General features: G+C 32.9%; 1 protein-coding gene across 1 annotated transcript in view; it reads right to left on the bottom strand.

Annotated features, from left to right (window-relative positions):
* The window catches only part of gogo (thrombospondin-1 like protein golden goal), a 66,673-nt gene that overhangs the window by 21,509 nt on the left and 29,322 nt on the right, over positions 1-15,842 (bottom strand). The window contains exon 2 of the mRNA XM_090109649.1: positions 3,013-3,105. Within this exon, the coding sequence (XP_089965775.1) occupies positions 3,013-3,061 (49 nt within the window). The 5' untranslated portion in view covers positions 3,062-3,105. The remainder of the gene's footprint in view (positions 1-3,012; positions 3,106-15,842) is intronic.

Genomic DNA, 15,842 nt, shown 5'->3' with positions numbered 1-15,842 from the left:
AAAGCCAACTAGAGCGGAGCACTGCGGGTAAAACCGCGGGGCTCAGCCAGTTATGTATATCAATTGTTTCAGGTAGAAATACCTTAAGTTTGTTTTCTTCAACAATAAAAGGGTTTCCTACTGTTTATTGAGATTATCCTAAGTAAACGAATTTTCTCTTCGTTTTCAAAAACACTCTATCATACAAATACAATTACAGTTAAGTTTGTTAATTTTGTATCAATCTAATATCTAATATTCTAATATTTATAATCCAATATATATTATAAAGGCGAAAGTTTGTAAGGATGTATGGATTTATGGATGTATGGATGTTTGTTACTCTTTCACGTAAAAACTACTGAACCGATTACAATGAAATTTAGCACACATATAGAGGGTAACTTGCATTAACACATAGGATAGGTTTTATCCCGGAAATCCCACGGGAACGGGAACTATGCGGGTTTTCCTTTAAAAACGCGGGCGAAGCCGCGGGCGGAAATCTAGTATCTTAATATATATAAATCTCGTGTCACAATGTTTGTCCTCAATGGATTCCTAAACCACTTAACCGATTATAATAAAATTCGCACACCATGTGCAGTTCGATCCAACTTGAGAGATAGGATAGTTTAAACATGTAGGTACCACGGGCGAAGCCGGGGCGGACCACTAGTATATTATAATATCTGACGACGCGGTTGGCGCAGTGGTAAAGTAACTGCCTACTGAGCTGACGGTCCCGGGTTCGATTCCCGGTCAGGGCAAATATTTGTGTAATGAACTCAATTATTTGTTCTTGGGTCTGGGTGTTATTATCTATATACCTAGGTATGTATTTATAATATTATATTTATCGTCGCCTAGTACCCACAACACAAGCCTTAATTGAGCTTACTGTGGGACTAGGTCGATTTGTGTAATAATGTCCTATAATAAAAAAAAATATATCTAAATATAAAAAATAAATATATAAATTATAAACCATACAAATACGAAGAACTCATTAAACACAATTATTAGCTTAAGTATTCAGGAACAATAATATTAATCAGAGCTCAGAATAAAGGGATAAACAAATATAATTTAACGCCCGAAATGTCTTACATTTTCAGACCGCAGAAATTGTTGCGTCTTCAGCTAACCAGTATAACTTGACCCCTACGTTTTGAGCGCCCTTTGAAATTACCCACAAACTGAAGTTGTGCTAACAAGTGATGGGTCAACGTAAATTGGTTTTCATAAATTAAGATGTACCATTAATACGGGAAGCTGATATAAATTGCAAGTTTTATTTGCGAAATACATTTTACGGTGTATAAGTGTGGCGGGAAAAAGATTTATGTTGTCTTATGAGATCAAAGTGTCGTTAGGCATTGTTGATTACGTCTTTATTCTATTTTCACTCATTTGTTGGGGAAACTTGGACCGTTTTGAGGGGTTTTTGTAAGCGGCAAAAGCGGCTTTCATCATTGACATGCTAATGTCATAATAAGTTGTGTTGTTGTTATATAATGCTTTGCTCATTGATAAGATGCTTTTGTTATATGCTAGATTACGTAATAAACTGAATTAAAATTATTGCTACACTATAAAATGGCACTTAAATAAGGCAAAGTGTGCTGGAGAAATGAAAAAAATACGGTGATATAGAGTATCTATAGACTTGACATCCGTATCAAGATGATATTATAATATATTGAATAAATAAATTGTTGTCATTACTCAATCCCATTTGTTGTTATTGTTAGTTTAAATAAATAAAAACACACTAATTATCAAAATCAAGGTTACCAGAATTACTAAAATAATCCATTCTTAAGCGTTATTGGTAGCTTTGGCTTTGCGTGTATTACAGGCGAAATAAATGTGTCTGCTCTCCACCCTTAGGGTATATACACGCGATCGACTGAAACGCGACGGTTTTCTTAGAATTAATTATCAATTCTAATTAAATGACTGCTAAGAGTATCACTATCGTATTACGAATTGTTGTGAAGGTATATTTTGTTAATTCACTTTTATAAGCTGTTAAATAAAAAAAAATTAAAGCTGTTTTGTTACAGACACAAGAACAACAACACCACCTTTTTTTGTCTTTACTTTTGGAAAACATGTTGGATCCAATATACTTACTAACTAAAACCTCTGTGAATTCCAAAAATGCTTTATTATGCAAAGATATTGTACATAAACTAAACAATACAAATTTTCCATGAATTACAGAATGTTAAATAAACGCTAGTGTGTATAAAACCATATTTTGATCTGTTATCATAAAACGTTGTTTTTCAAAGCCTTTGTTTACGTCGACTCGATAATTTATACAAGGGGTTGCGGTGAATAAAATATTTTTTCGCTTGCTAATGTTTTTGTTAAAAGATTTATGGAGTAACTTGACCGGCGGCTAGCGGGTTTGGGGAATTTAGATTCTTTTTCAAGTGTGCTAAGGTACTTTTTCGCTTAGTAACAATTTTATTGAGGTGTAAAAGTACATACTTGTAGGTAGTGTGCAGCGAAATAAAATTGATGAATGATGAATATATTATATAGAAAAAAAAATTGTGGAGAATGTTGTCATTTTTTAAAGTATGTTAGTATTATAGCAAATTCAAAATAGGTAAGTATATTTTTTAAGGCGTAAGGTGAGATGCAAACCTGGTTCATCCCACCAAAGCAATAGACTGCTATACTTTATAAATTTAAACTTATAAATCTCTCTGTATAAAAAGTAACTCTATCATTATTTAAATATTGTCAGACTCGTTCAGTACCGATCAAAATATATTACAATCAAATCTTTCATCTTTATAATATTACAAGCGGTCCACCCCGGCTTCGCCCGTGGTACCTACATGTTTAAACTATAGGATAGTTTAAACATGTAGGTTCTCTCAAGTTGGATCGAACTGCACATGGTGTGCGAATTTTATTATAATCGGTTAAGTGGTTTAGGAGTCCATTGAGGACAAACATTGTGACACGAGATTTATATATATATTAAGATTGTTGTAGATAAAAAACACTAACCAGCCAAAACCAGTAGCCGCAAGACAGCGGCGATGTGCGCGCGGCACATCGCGTCACCGCGCCATCAATCTACCCTCCACTCAGCCATAGTTTCTGTAACAAAATGATATCATATTTAATAAAATTATTGCTTGTATAACATAGATCACACACACACGACGGTACATTTACATCAAATGAGCGAATGCTCATTCTGACCCCACAATATCAAATCATTTTAGTGTAAACAGACGTAGAGCATTCTTTCGGTGTTCTATGTGCGTTCTATGCAATATTCTAATACTAAACAATACTGAATACGAGTTATCGTTTACACTAAAAGATCACGAAAGAATGCTCTTGCTCTAGCTCTATGTTTGTTTGATGAAATTGCACCGTTAGGCAACTATGTTTCTGTACTTATACATATTATATTTACTGTGGTTATAGAATATGTAACAAAATATTATACATTTAATAAAAAGTATTACACGCTTGTGGACTTACGGAGCTGCGTAATTGTTGAACGAATAAGCTCCTTAATAAATAGCAATAACAATGTTTAAAAATGCAATTAATGCCCTAATTTAGTAAAATTTAGGTAATACATATTACGGCTGTGCTAATCTTACATTGAAATTACAAGCCACATCTATTAATCAAAAGCTAACATACAAACAGCAACTCAAACTAATATTGACCGGTCCGGTCCAGTAATAACCGGTTATATCCGGATATAACCTGCTACAGCGGGCTACGACCGGATTACGACTTTCATAAATTCGCAACTGGTTCATATTTCGTTTGATGTTTGTGTTCGAACGATTAAACGTGAATATTAGTGATTATGCCCTCATTAATCTAGGGATTAGTGAGAAACTAAGGGAAAATTAATTCAAAGCTTGGTGACATAGATACTAAACTAAGGACACATTTCAATGCCGTTGGTAAATTTTTTATTAAAATTTGAGTCTTCTGTGTTGAATTAATCGCTTCTAAATCTAGGGATCTAAGGAAATGTTAACTTAAAACATTGATAAACTCTTGATAATTTTGTTCCTTTTCAATACAAAAGATTTTTTTTTATATTTGACGATATGACAAACTAGTTTAGTGATGAACTGTTATTTATTTCCCACTATCTGTAAGTTTATAATATACAAACAGGAATAACTTGACCAAAGATAACTAAACTAAATGAAGTGACAGAGAACATTCAATAAGCCCAGGATGAAATATGGCCGCTACAAATCAACATGGCCACTGACCGAGCCCATTAAATACGCTAAAACACTGCTTTTAGGAATGATTGAATTGAATATCTGAAACAAGAACATAACTTCATTAATTAATTCTGTATTTGGGGCAATGTTCATGAACATTGTACAGGCTTAATAATTAAACACCACTACATAGTATAAAACAAAGTCGGTTACTCTGTCCCTATGTCCCTATGTATGCTTAAATCTTTAAAATTGCTCAACGGATTTTGAATCGGTTTTTTTTAATAGATAGAGTGATTCTGGATGAAGGTTTTAGTATATAATTTATTAGGTTTTAGTCAAAGCAGGCGAAGCCGCGGGTGGAAAGCTAGTGTTTATATAAAAAGGAAACACTACCACATATCTGTATAAAGGCTGTATGTAACATAATATATGCAATATGCATAGATTTTTAAAACACTTGACGGATTTTGATGCGAATTTGGAATGATAGAGTTTTAAGTATATAGTTTGGTAAGTTTTAGATAGAGCCGACGAAGGGAGAGGAAAACTAGTTCCTAATATGTAAATAGAGATTAGGAGTGGCCGTTAAATTTCTACATAGTATAAAGTTCAATGAAATTTTTGGTGAAACTGAATATAGTAATAATTATAGGTACTTAATAGGTTATATTTTATGCTCCTTCAGGCTTCAATGACATCTGAATTCTGAATATCATCAAAACAACTTTTTCTCTTATAATTTTCTCTTCACATCTCCTAATAACAAAGATAAATAAGTATTTATATAAAAGAACACACTGAACACACAAGTTAAAACAAAATATTTTTTATTTAATTTGTACATACATTATATACACACATTTCATTGTTACATTTTTAATTTGTGCAGTCATTACAATTACATTTTGCGTGCATTCGGTTAACCATAGAACAGTACTCGCACGACCAATAATGTTGCGGTTTTAATGAAATCATTATTGATAATTAAATTAGATTCAGCATTTAATTACTGATATTTTCAATACTAATCTTGATCGTTATGTGTGCAGGGTCAAATCAATTTTTTAACAAAAAAATCAATTTTTTAACACACTTTAGTAGCTTCACCTTTAATTTTTTTTTATATATAAGCGACTCCTTTGGATTCGAATTACTTTAATTCAAACTTTGTGCACTTATCAAAGATCGGCGGCAATACAATAATTTCATGAGTTTAATCGTGTATTTTAAACTGTTTTAATTATTGTATCTTGATTTACGTAGGTACAGAAATTAAATCAACTACGAATGGCTCTCCTAATGATACATAAATGGAAGGAAAATAAATAATTACTGTGTAAGTAGGTACTAATTTATAGATACTATGTTTTGAATATTTTCTACACGACTGTAACGAATAAACTCAAAAACAACTAAACAGATTCAAAAATTCATTCTTATTCTTCAGTAATCATACATTTCCTCTTTGTTTTTTGTCCAAGTCAACCCGGGCAGAGCCGGGACAAACGACTAGTAATTAATTAATTTACTTTAAACTCACCTGGGAAATGTATTTTTATATAATTTTTATGAATTATGAATATAATTCTCGTGAGAAAAGGCTTGAAATAAAAAGCCTTTCCCGGGTCGTAACGTTTTAAAAAGCCCATTAATAGTTAATTACTCATTAAATAAAGCGTCGCCTAAGAATGTAAGAATATTACGCAAATTTTATTTTTGATAATTTAAACTGAAGCTTTTTTACTCAGGTGAAATTCCACATATTATTTCACTTTAAGGTAATTTATTGATACCACAACTCCTAAGTTGTTTATTGCTAACCTTAACAACTATAGTATACGTAGTAAATTGAAGTCTTGTTTCTGTTGATAGTAAAAAAGAAAAGAAAAAAATTAAAAGCGTAGGTATATTACGTATGTATTATGCATCTAAAACTGTTTAAAAGTCTTTCATTTCCATAGAAACTCTTTTAAAACTACCCCACATCTTACAGCTTTCTAAATCCATAAGTTGTACTAAAATCAGTTTCAATCTGACGGTGATCGAATGAAGCACTCTAACCATTGTATGAAACTTCAGGTGAGAGTTACTTAGCAAGTTTTCTCATTATGAAGATGTCAACCGCCTCGTTAACAACTTTTGTACTGTTACATGAGTGTTTTGAATACAAATAAATATACTGGATTGGTTGTTAGAAGAGCTATGTTAGTACTTAGTAGCTAAGTAGCTAATTGACTGCCTGAAGATCGTATTTGTTATAGTTTATCCATGAAAAGCTTAAAGAAACACTACACCTACAGTTTTCAGCAATATTATCCATACTAATATTATAAATGCGAAAGTAACTCTTGACAAGGCTAAAAACCACCCCAACCTATTGGTGACAAAGGCCATCGCATACGTCGCGAATCCCGATCCCACTCGTCGTCGCAGGCGGCCGAGACACGTCTTGGACGACTCCGACGACGACATTACCAAAGCTAACGCACGGCTAGACTCGGCGATTGAAGCCCAACGTCGAACCAACCGCGACACCGCACACACCACAGCAGAAAGCGTACACCGTCTTCGCCGGCGAAGACGAGGTCCCTTGTTCCGCGTTCCCGCGCCCACCCGGGTGAGCGCCCGTCCGATTAGGGCCCTTCTGGCCTCCTCCACTCAAGCGACAGCTCAAGCCGAGGTTCGTGGTCCCCGTCAAGGGGGGACGCCCTTGTGCATGTCGCTACCAGGGTGAACCTTCAGTTCACCCCCGCGTCCGCGTTAAAATGTAGAAGCCCTTCTGGCTAACATTGAGAGACACCACACAAAAAAAAAAAAGAAAGTAACTCTGTCTGTCTGTCAGTTACTTAGGGCCGATTTTTCAATGCTTGGATAAAACTTATTCGTCGAATAATGTATAAAACTACCATTTTAAAAACGTATTCTAATTGCCCGTATTTGACAGTTTACGTGACATTTTAATATTATCCTGTAATACTTTATTGGACGGATAAGTTTTATCCAAGCATTGAAAAATCGGCCCTTAATCACGCCTATACTACTGAACCAATTAGCATGAAATTTGGTATGGAAATATTTTGATACCCGAGACCTTTCTCGTCCTTACATAGGCTACCTTTTATTGCGAAATATGTACCACGGGCGAAGCCGGGGCGGACCTCTAGTACTCTATAATATAATAAATTCGAAAGTGTGTTTGTTTGATTATTTTTGTTTCTTTGTTTCTTCGTCACGTTCATGTCATGCGTAACTGAGCGGTTAAATATGTGAAATGTTTCAAAATATAAATTTTTTGTAAGTATCTGAAGATAGGATGCTAGAAAGTGACATAGGCTACTATATGCCGCGGAATTACATCTCATACCCATTGGAATTTTCTTTTGACTACACGGGTGAAGCCGCGGACGGAAACCTAGCAATATAAAAATATAACAATAGCATAAAAAACATGCATATTATTTACAGGGTAGAGAAGTACCCAGGCGCACTCTACTTTTGGTGTAATATGCAAAAATAACAGAAGAAACAGTTTAATGTATCCTATAAAATATAGCCTTCTAAATTTCGATGCTATTTATAACATAGGTAGTCCTCTCTGGGCTCCACTCCCTCTGGGCTGCTATTTAGTATATTATCAGTAATGTACTACGCTGTTAGTTAATTCCCAAAGTACTTGTAACTTTGTAGGAGGCTTATTTAGTACCCGATGTTTACATGAGATCTAATCCTGTTTCGTAATTGCGATTAATGAATAATAGACATAATAATATAACTTACATTCTATTAATAAAATAAAGTTATATGAATCAAGAACCGTTGAATTGAAAGATTTTTATTTTGTTGAATTGTCTAGAATAAAAAAAATATCAAAGTAGAGCCGGGTCGTAAAGATATAATGTTTTTGATCTGTTGTAAACTTATAGTATATTTTTACAGCATATTATTATGTTTTTACTTAGTAAGTTAATTTATTAATTTATATGCTATAATTACATAACAAGACGTTGACCATTACAGAAGTAGGTAATAACCATGTACCTAATAACAATTTTCAACCACATTATAAAAACATAAAAAAACAAACTACAAACGCGTGATAGTTATGTGCAAACACTATTTTTGCTCCTGTAATCGCCTCTTCATTGAATACATTACATACCCTCTTTAAAAACATTAAACGATTTGCATTATCCATTTAAAAGTTAACCATAATAGATGAATACTTTTATCTAATAAAGTCCTTGAAATTAAGTTTCTTGAATCTTGTGTTACACGCAAAAGAACGTTCTTGATTAATTATGCCTTATATCGTAAATGCAGTTTGATTGCAGGTTCATTGCATTATTTGTAATGCAGTTTTGTGGTTAAGTGTTAATTTACTTTGGAAATGTACTGAAATTTAAGATAGGATTCGTTGTTGAAGATAATATTTTTTTATAGTGCTGATAAAACAAAGGTCACATTTACGAAGCCAGTTAAATGTTTAGACTTTAGAGTGATCGCAGTGAAGTTTTTGCGTAGTTGAATTTTTTGTTCAATTTGTTTTTCATCGTCTAGACTCCAGTCGATTCACTTTATAAGAAAGTTGGATAAACTACATGTAAGTCTTTTATACGTATATGAATTTATCTCAATATACATTTATTAATTGCTTCTTATCAAGAACCTACATAAATAAATTTCGAATACGTACCATATTTTTTAAAGAACACCCACACACACACACACACTAATTATAAAATCTAAGGCTAGGTACTTAATTATTCTTATAAAAGATACTAATTGTGCCCCGCGGTTTTACCCGCATTATTCCGCTCCTATTCGTCTTAGCTTGATGATATATAATTATACCTATAGCCGACAGTCTTCCTCGATAAATAGATAATCTAACAGTAAAATAATTTTTCAAATTAAACCGGTAGTTCCTAAGATTAGCGCGTTCAAACAAACAAACTTCAGCTTCACATTATAGTATAAATTACTAAAACGGTACATTAATTGACCAAAGAACATTTGAAATATACGAAACGATTATTCACAGTATAATAGCAGTATAATAGACGTAATTATTACACCATTAATATTCCGGACAGTTACTTAATAGACAAATGGTCTCTTGTTCGGACATTAGACGTAGGCAGGTGCTTGTCTTGGGATTAACGTACGGATGTTGTATGGTTTTACTTGGCATATTATTATAATAGTAAAACTGAAATTAATCTATATTATTTAACCATTTTGATTTTGCTCTTACTCTGTGTGTTAGTCTCTCTATGTGTGTGTAAGTTAATTCAGTTTTTAAAAACGTTATAATTATGAGCTCTTTTTTGAAAGTTACATATAAAACTAACATAAAATAAAAAAAAGTTTGGAAAATCCAAAAGTGCACGCCTCGTAATTTTTTTTAAATAATTATTTATTAATTATTATTTTTGTTTATTTAATAACAATTAAACCACATCGAATCAGACCCTGAAAAATGAAAGGGTTCTATTCCTGAGCATACTCAAGCGTAAGAGAAAAAAAAAAAGACTCGATTAGTAAAGTATTTCGGTCGCTATCGTGTTAACAAGAAAATCCTCCACACATACAGACACACGGACGTCCAAAACAGAACTTTTTTAAACTGTTTTTTAACTAGTTTAAATAACAAAAATGACATCAAAAATATCATGAATGTTAAAAATAATGTTTTTTCATAATATGCGTGTGTATGTATTATCTTACAAGTGCAATGTATGATACATAAAGACATTTTAAGTTTGAAAAATCAGATGGTCCGGGAGCCAGCAGCAGATTTTATGACCAAGTTCCTCTCAAGCGGTAATTAGTAAAATGCATCAAAGTATAGTATTATGAAGCCTCGTGAACGTCAGCTGGAGCTCGGTTGGGGGGAAGAGCGGTTGTAGCCTCCCGTATCAGCTGACGGTTTTTCCACCAAGATACAGCCAGCTGACATATATATTTATCCACAGTTACATATAAGCTATCATCAGGTAAATTTTTGTTTGAGAGGAAATAACGGAAAATAAATTTTTCTTTAAATTTAACTTTCATGTTCGAGACACCAGCTGACGTATAATACACCATGTTGTAACCAGCTGACTATTTTTTTTCGTTGAGATATTGGGTTAGCTACAATTTGACAAATTTTTAGCTGAGAGGAAATGAATGAATGAATGTATTTTTTTTCCTATGTGCGTGGGAGGCTACAACCGCTCACCCCCCCAACCGAGCGCCAGCTGACGTTCACGAGGCTTTATAATACTATACTCTCATGCGTCTGACGAATTATCTCTTGAGAGGAAATAGTTAACCAAATTTGCACCTGGCTCCCTAACCAAGATGTTTTGCGCGAAGTGACAGTAGTACCCACCTCAACGCTTCGCTTATGAGTCGTGCAATTATACCTTAAATTAATTGTATATTGTGTTGTTGTATGATTGTTCTTCTGTCTGTATCAGTAAAGTATTAATTAAAGTGCAACATTTAGGGCCGATTTTTCAATGCTTGGATAAAACTTATCCGTCCAATAAAGTATTACACGATAATATTAAAATGTCACGTAAACTGTCAAATACGGGCAATTAGAATACGTTTTTAAAATGGTAGTTTTATATATTATTCGACGAATAAGTTTTATCCAAGCATTGAAAAATCGGCCCTTAAAGTAGTAATTGAGTAATTAAATTATTATAAAAACGTCATGCAAAAGTATTTTCATCCTCCTCGTGACCATCGCTCGCTGCAAAGTGTGCGAAACATTGGGATAATAATAATATAGCCGCGGACTGCCCAGGGTTGCAGTATCTCTATATAGTGCAGTCATGGGCAGGCTGCGGCTGATGTCCCACAACACATTAAATTCTCTAAAGGGCCTCTGCGTGTTGGACCTGTGTCCCCACGTAAGCCTTCCAAAGGACCGGGTATCTTCCTTCTGGTGGTACCCATGTATTATGTAGAATGAATAATTCGCATTTAAAGTCTTTAATTTCAAATCGTTATGCAACATTCGATATTATGTGATATAGATATTAATTAAGACGGCTCAAACGTCAAGATATTAAATGATTTAATAATCGAATTCGTAAATGATAAAGGTATTTCTAATACAATGTCCTAAATTGATTTACTAAATGGAAATTGAAGGAATGTAGGCAAGGCTTAAGAGAATTCCCAATTAATTGAATCACAAGGGTTTGTGTGACAAAAGCCTTGATTAGTGAAATTGTAACCCAGCACGTGTACATAGGAACGTATTAAATTTGTCATAAATATTGATTTGGCCATTAATGTCTATGGATGTAGTGATTAGTTAGTTTTTGTTCCAGGCAATTCATGTTAATATACTTCTCAATACAATTCGTGGGCTAGGTAAAATATTATGTAAACAATTTGTAAGGCCCGTGTATAAAAATAAACTTCATTTCATGAGAATCAACAACATTTCAATATTGAAATTGATATCTTTGGTTTTATAGCATTCAAAATAATATAAATTTATAACATTTCAATATATTATACAAATCATACAATTTAAATATAAATATAACAACTGGATGTTTTTATTATTTTGTAACAAACGTGACTAACATTGATTTGTTTTTGGAAAAAATTAATTTTAAGTTTCAACTTACAAAACTGAAAACTCCTTATCTTATAGATTATTTACCTACTAGTTAACTTCCTACTGCCCATAATATATTATTATTACTAGCAATGCCCTGCGGTTTCACCCGCATAGATAGCGATATCGTGACAGTGAAAAGTCTACTATAGGTACATTATTGCATTTTTGGTAAGGATCTCTATTTTTTTTGAAAATGCAATATAGCCTATGTTGCTCAGTGAAGATGCAGCTTTCTAATGGTGAAAAAATTTTTGAAATCGGTCCAGTAGTTTATGCGTGAAAACCCTACATACATACATACATACATACTTACATAATTACAAACTTTTCCTCTTTATAATATTAGTATAGATTATGTGTGTAACCAAGAAGCGCAACTCAAGGTCCCAAGACACAAGTATTTCACTTAGTTTGGGACCCACTGTCGTACATTAATTTTAAAACACAAATGGACAAATAAATATAAATATAATATCATAAGTCGTACTCTATAAGCATGTTATAATAAGCGACGAATTTAACATTAAATAGATTTTAATATTCAATTAGTCTTTACTAACGAGGATTTATTTTTGTAAAGGTTGAGAATTCCCCAGAAATGCTAATCACATTAATTAGAGAATGGGGTATTTGTTCGTCTATTGTAATATCTATTCGAGTGGAAATCGTTTATTTGGATTCTACGAAAGGTCCAGTTTGATGTTTCATTTCGTGTCCTTTTATTTGAAAATATGTAATGTATGATAGATCCATGAACTTGTTTCTATAGTCAACTAGCGGTTCGCCCCGGCTTCGCCCATGGTACCTACATTTTTACGTTTTTTTTTCATAAAAACTATCCTATCTCTCAAGTTGGATCGAACTGCACATGGTGTGCGAATTTTATTATAATCGGTTAAGTGGTTTAGGAGTCCATTGAGGACAAACATTGTGACACGAGATTTATATTATAAAAAAAAAATTATGGTATTTGATTACGGTAGAGGTACTTGAACATGTCATAGTAATAGAGTATGATAGAAATGACCTGTATTAGTTCGAATTGAATTAGTATTGTGATAATGTAGCTTTTTACTAGGTTTTTTTATACGTACAAAAGGAGGTTATCAAATCAGGTATTTACGTAACATTAATAACACATTGAAAAAATTAAATATGCGTCCTGCATCAAATAAAATATCCAAAAAAAAACATAATCCATATTATAACACTTTTTAAAATTATAAAAGTACTTAGTATAATATGACCATTGACCCTCCAGTACCACACAATATAGAAACTATATATTTATATTACAGAAAAGAGCCATACGCTCTATATATAATTTGCATGCACTCACTCTCACTAAGAGATCTCTGGTATCCTTACTGTTCCGTCGCAGTATATATTAAATAATATTTTATATGTACTTAATAACGCTTACTTACACACAAAAGTAGGAGATAGACATTGTTATGACACAAGAAACAGAAATAAAATTGAAATGCCATTTTTTCGGCTAGCTAAAGTTAAAAAATTCATTTATGGGTCAAGGTATACGCTTTTACAACAGAATTCCTCATAATATTAAAGAGTTTAGTAGTTCTAAATTTAAAACTTATATAAAAAATGCACTAGTTCAGAGCCTATTACAGTATTAAGGAATATATGGACGATAAAAACCCATGGAGGGTTGTCGCGTAAAAACCACAGGACAGTTCTTTGGCATGTCACTATAAATTATTATGATGTTACGTATATGTAATTTGTAAAATTAAATTGTAAAACGGACATGATTAAAAAGAGCAACTAGGGAGTTTCTTGCCGATTCTTCTCCGTAGACTCCGAATCGGTGGTAAATATTAAAAATATTTACCTATGACGTTTCAAAAGTGCTTCTAGAAGAAGTCTAATTGAATAAATAAATATTTGAGTTTGAGTTTGAGTTTAAAGGGTTAAATCGACTTTACCAAGTACCCAAAGATCTTACGATTGATAAACTTGCACATTATAACCATACATTATTCGAATTAACCCGTAACTTGCCTGTACCCTCGCGGGTGTTAAGGTCCCAAGGTCCCAATGTCCCTGCAAATGTGTTTAGGGTACAGAACTTAGTCAATGGTGGATTAGCAATCTCGTAGAGTGGAAAGATACCGTTTTGGAGAAGATTGTATTAAATTTGTATTATTGTGGAGATTTAAAGCTGGTCTACTGACTATTTCAATGAAAATAAACTCAAACATTTATTTATTCAATTAGACTTCTAGAAGCACTTCTGTTCATCGTCATAACATCGTTTTACGATTTACCACCGGTTCGGATTGATTCTAGTGTATTTTATTAGGTAAGCATTTATTTTAATAAACATGCTTTTTTTTTCAAAGAAATTTATTATATTCCGTCGGTAAATATTCAGTCATTTTATAAAATGATTGTGGAAACAAAATAACTTCGTTTGCATCTTAAAAAACTACAACAAAAATATTTTTATTAATAAACAACAAGAAATATAATTCAAACTAAACCCTTTACTAATCCCGCGTGTGTACGCAAACAACACCTGTATTTAAGTGCGTTATTAAAATTTCACATCACACCCGGGCTAGGGTTAATATACTCGCTATAAGCCCACCTCTAGAGTGTCATATAACGTTGTGTTGCTAAAATACCTCAACTGTTATACCGCCTCTACACGCTCGTGCGAATAGCGAATATGTTTGTGTGAGCGGTAAAATATGCACCTTCGCCGTTCTACGAATCTGTGAATGCAATAATATACCTCGCGACGAAGAAGTATCGAATCAAATTTTTTATTGTCAATGCTAGAGGTTTGGTATGGATTGTTAATTTGTATGTTCTATATTAATTTAGATAACAAATGCTTTAATATTATAAAAAATATCTATTAATTACCATTACCATGAGATTCATTTCATTATTCGACCATAATGCAAATGGTAATAATAACAAAATGCGACACAATATAACACAAAACCAAAGCATAAAGCATGCTATTTATGAACATTAAAAGCTTGCACAGACAAACTTAATTCAGTCTCTCAAACATTGCTAAACTCAGATCTTACCCCCGGGGAGGTGAAAAGTCAAATTGAAAGCATTGAAAGTCGAAGTTGTGTGCATCTACGAATCCCTACCGATTTGAATATCTCACCGAGGAAACTTATTTCGCGGGACTCAGATATATCCGTACGATGTGCATTTGTTTATATTGAGCGGGAAGTTATATTGAAATGTTCGCTCGCTTCGCTTCGGTTTTGAGTGGGGTTATATTGAAAGGAAGGAATGAATCTTAGAACGGTTTAGTTTCTGGAATGTGAGTTTATGAAATGTACTAAGTACATATCATATAGTTTTGTTGGTGAAAAGAACTGCTGTGAAATCAGTATAGGGCGTACTCTACAGACTACAGTCTACACGTTTTAATATATTGTTCGCATAACATAATATATCTAACATCAACACTGAAATCAATAATTTGTAGAGAATAATATTATGTACTGTCATGGATTGTATGAAATTATGTGTTTTAAAGTTACTAGTATAATATTTTTGAAGAACGAAACGAAAGATACGAAAAATACATAAACTCTTCTCAGCTTAAAAACAAGTACAAAAATGATAAAATGCCGTTTATCAGAGATAATTTTCATACTTCGGAAAAGTCATACGATCAAACGTGATGAGACCCAGCACGGATTTCACACTTCAGTGGTGTAAAAGTGATTGATTTTGAGTTTTGCTCGAACGGGAGTAACAAATGATTGGTGCTATTTGGTAGAGGCTTTTTATGTAAGCTAGTGTCACTAATGTAAATATTTGTGGAGCAAACATGCATCATTTGTAAATGGTAGATAGATGTATGATAGAGAAAAAGGAGATTGCCCAAGTTACTATGGCACTTGGTATCGCAATCAAACTTATTGTGTCAAGATGAAATATAGCTCAATTTAAAGGTTGATGTTAGTACTTTTAGAAACGATTAAAGTTTTTAT

This window comes from Colias eurytheme, chromosome 14 (assembly GCF_061535395.1).
Source record: "Colias eurytheme isolate Ceu_HAF_F1 chromosome 14, ilColEury1 Martin Lab GWU primary, whole genome shotgun sequence".
In the NCBI taxonomy this organism is placed as follows: Eukaryota; Metazoa; Arthropoda; class Insecta; order Lepidoptera; family Pieridae; genus Colias; species Colias eurytheme.
The sequence above is the reverse complement of the archived record's forward strand: the minus strand, read 5'-3'. Positions and strand labels throughout refer to the sequence as shown.